The 1130-nt window shown below is 80.9% G+C and overlaps 1 protein-coding gene across 1 annotated transcript; it reads left to right on the top strand.

The window, feature by feature from the left end:
* Positions 1–57: 57 nt before the first annotated feature.
* Positions 58–1066, top strand: LOC108492005 (protein capicua homolog; the record flags this gene model as incomplete). The annotated part of the gene is made up of 1 exon (XM_017803788.1): positions 58–1066. A coding segment is annotated over one exon (1009 nt), but the record flags the coding sequence as incomplete, so codon positions are not given.
* Positions 1067–1130: the final 64 nt, after the last annotated feature.

Here is a 1130-nt window from a genome sequence, read left to right as displayed (position 1 = left end):
GACCCCCCCCCGAACCCCCCGGGCCCGGCCGGAGACCCCCCCCCGGCCCCGGGGGAGGGCAGCGGCTGCTCCAGCACCGACACGGCCAGCGAGCACTCGGCCGACGAGGGGGGGGGCGGCGGCTCGGGGCCCCCCGGGGACCCCCCCTCGGGCTCGGGGCCCCCCCCGGGGCCGCCCCCCGGGCCGGCCGAGGCCGCGTTCCGGCGGCTGCGGTGCCAGCGGGTCCTGGCGCGGCGCGACGGCGTTTTCCGGCCGGCCGTGGTGAAGCAGCTGCGGCGCGGCCACGACCTGGGCGTGCAGTTCGCCGGCGACCGCGGCATCACCTTCCTCGAGGGGGGGCTGCTGTGGGGCGACCCCCCCCAGGTGGTGCTGGACGCCACCCCCCCGGCGGGCGCGCTGGGCGTGGGCACGGCCGTGTGCGCCCGCCTGGACCCGCAGGAGACGCTGTACCGGCCGGGCACGGTGGTGGAGGTGAGCGCCAAGCCCCCCTCGTACCGCGTGCGCTTCGCCCCCCCGCCCCCCGCGCCCCCCGTCTGGGTGCCCCGCTCAGGGCTGCGCCTGCTGCGGCCCCCCTGGCCCCCCCAGGGCCCCCCGGACCCCCCGCGCCCCGAGGAGGACGAGGAGCCGCCGCTGCCCCGCGGCCCCGAGGACGCCGAGGTGTCCAAGCTCAGCTCGGCCCCGCGGCCCGGCCCGGCCCCCGGCGTTGCGGGAGGGGGGGGAGTCGCGGCTCCCGCCGCCCCCCACCCCGCCCCCGCGCCCGGGGGGGGCCCGGCGGGGACCCCCCAGCCCAAGTACAAGAAGGGGGACGTGGTTTGCACCCCCAACGGCATCCGCAAGAAGTTCAACGGGAAGCAGTGGCGGCGGCTCTGCTCCCGCGACGGCTGCACCAAGGAGTCCCAGCGCCGCGGGTTCTGCTCCCGCCACCTCTCCATGCGCACCAAGGAGCTCGAGGGGCTCCCCGAGGGCCGCCCGGGACCCCCGGGACCCCCCGCCCCGGGGGGGGGCCAGCGCGGGGGCAGCGCCGACTTCGAGTGGGACGAGACGTCGCGGGAGAGCGACGGCGACGGCGGGAGGGGCGTCCCCCGCCTGGGGGGCCCCCACGGGCCCCCCAACCCCAACCCGGACCTGTC

The sequence above is a fragment of the Lepidothrix coronata genome, unplaced genomic scaffold, assembly GCF_001604755.1.
Source record: "Lepidothrix coronata isolate B3197 unplaced genomic scaffold, Lepidothrix_coronata-1.0 Scaffold4179, whole genome shotgun sequence".
Lineage (NCBI taxonomy): Eukaryota > Metazoa > Chordata > Aves > Passeriformes > Pipridae > Lepidothrix > Lepidothrix coronata.
This window is presented reverse-complemented; position numbering and strand designations above follow the sequence as displayed.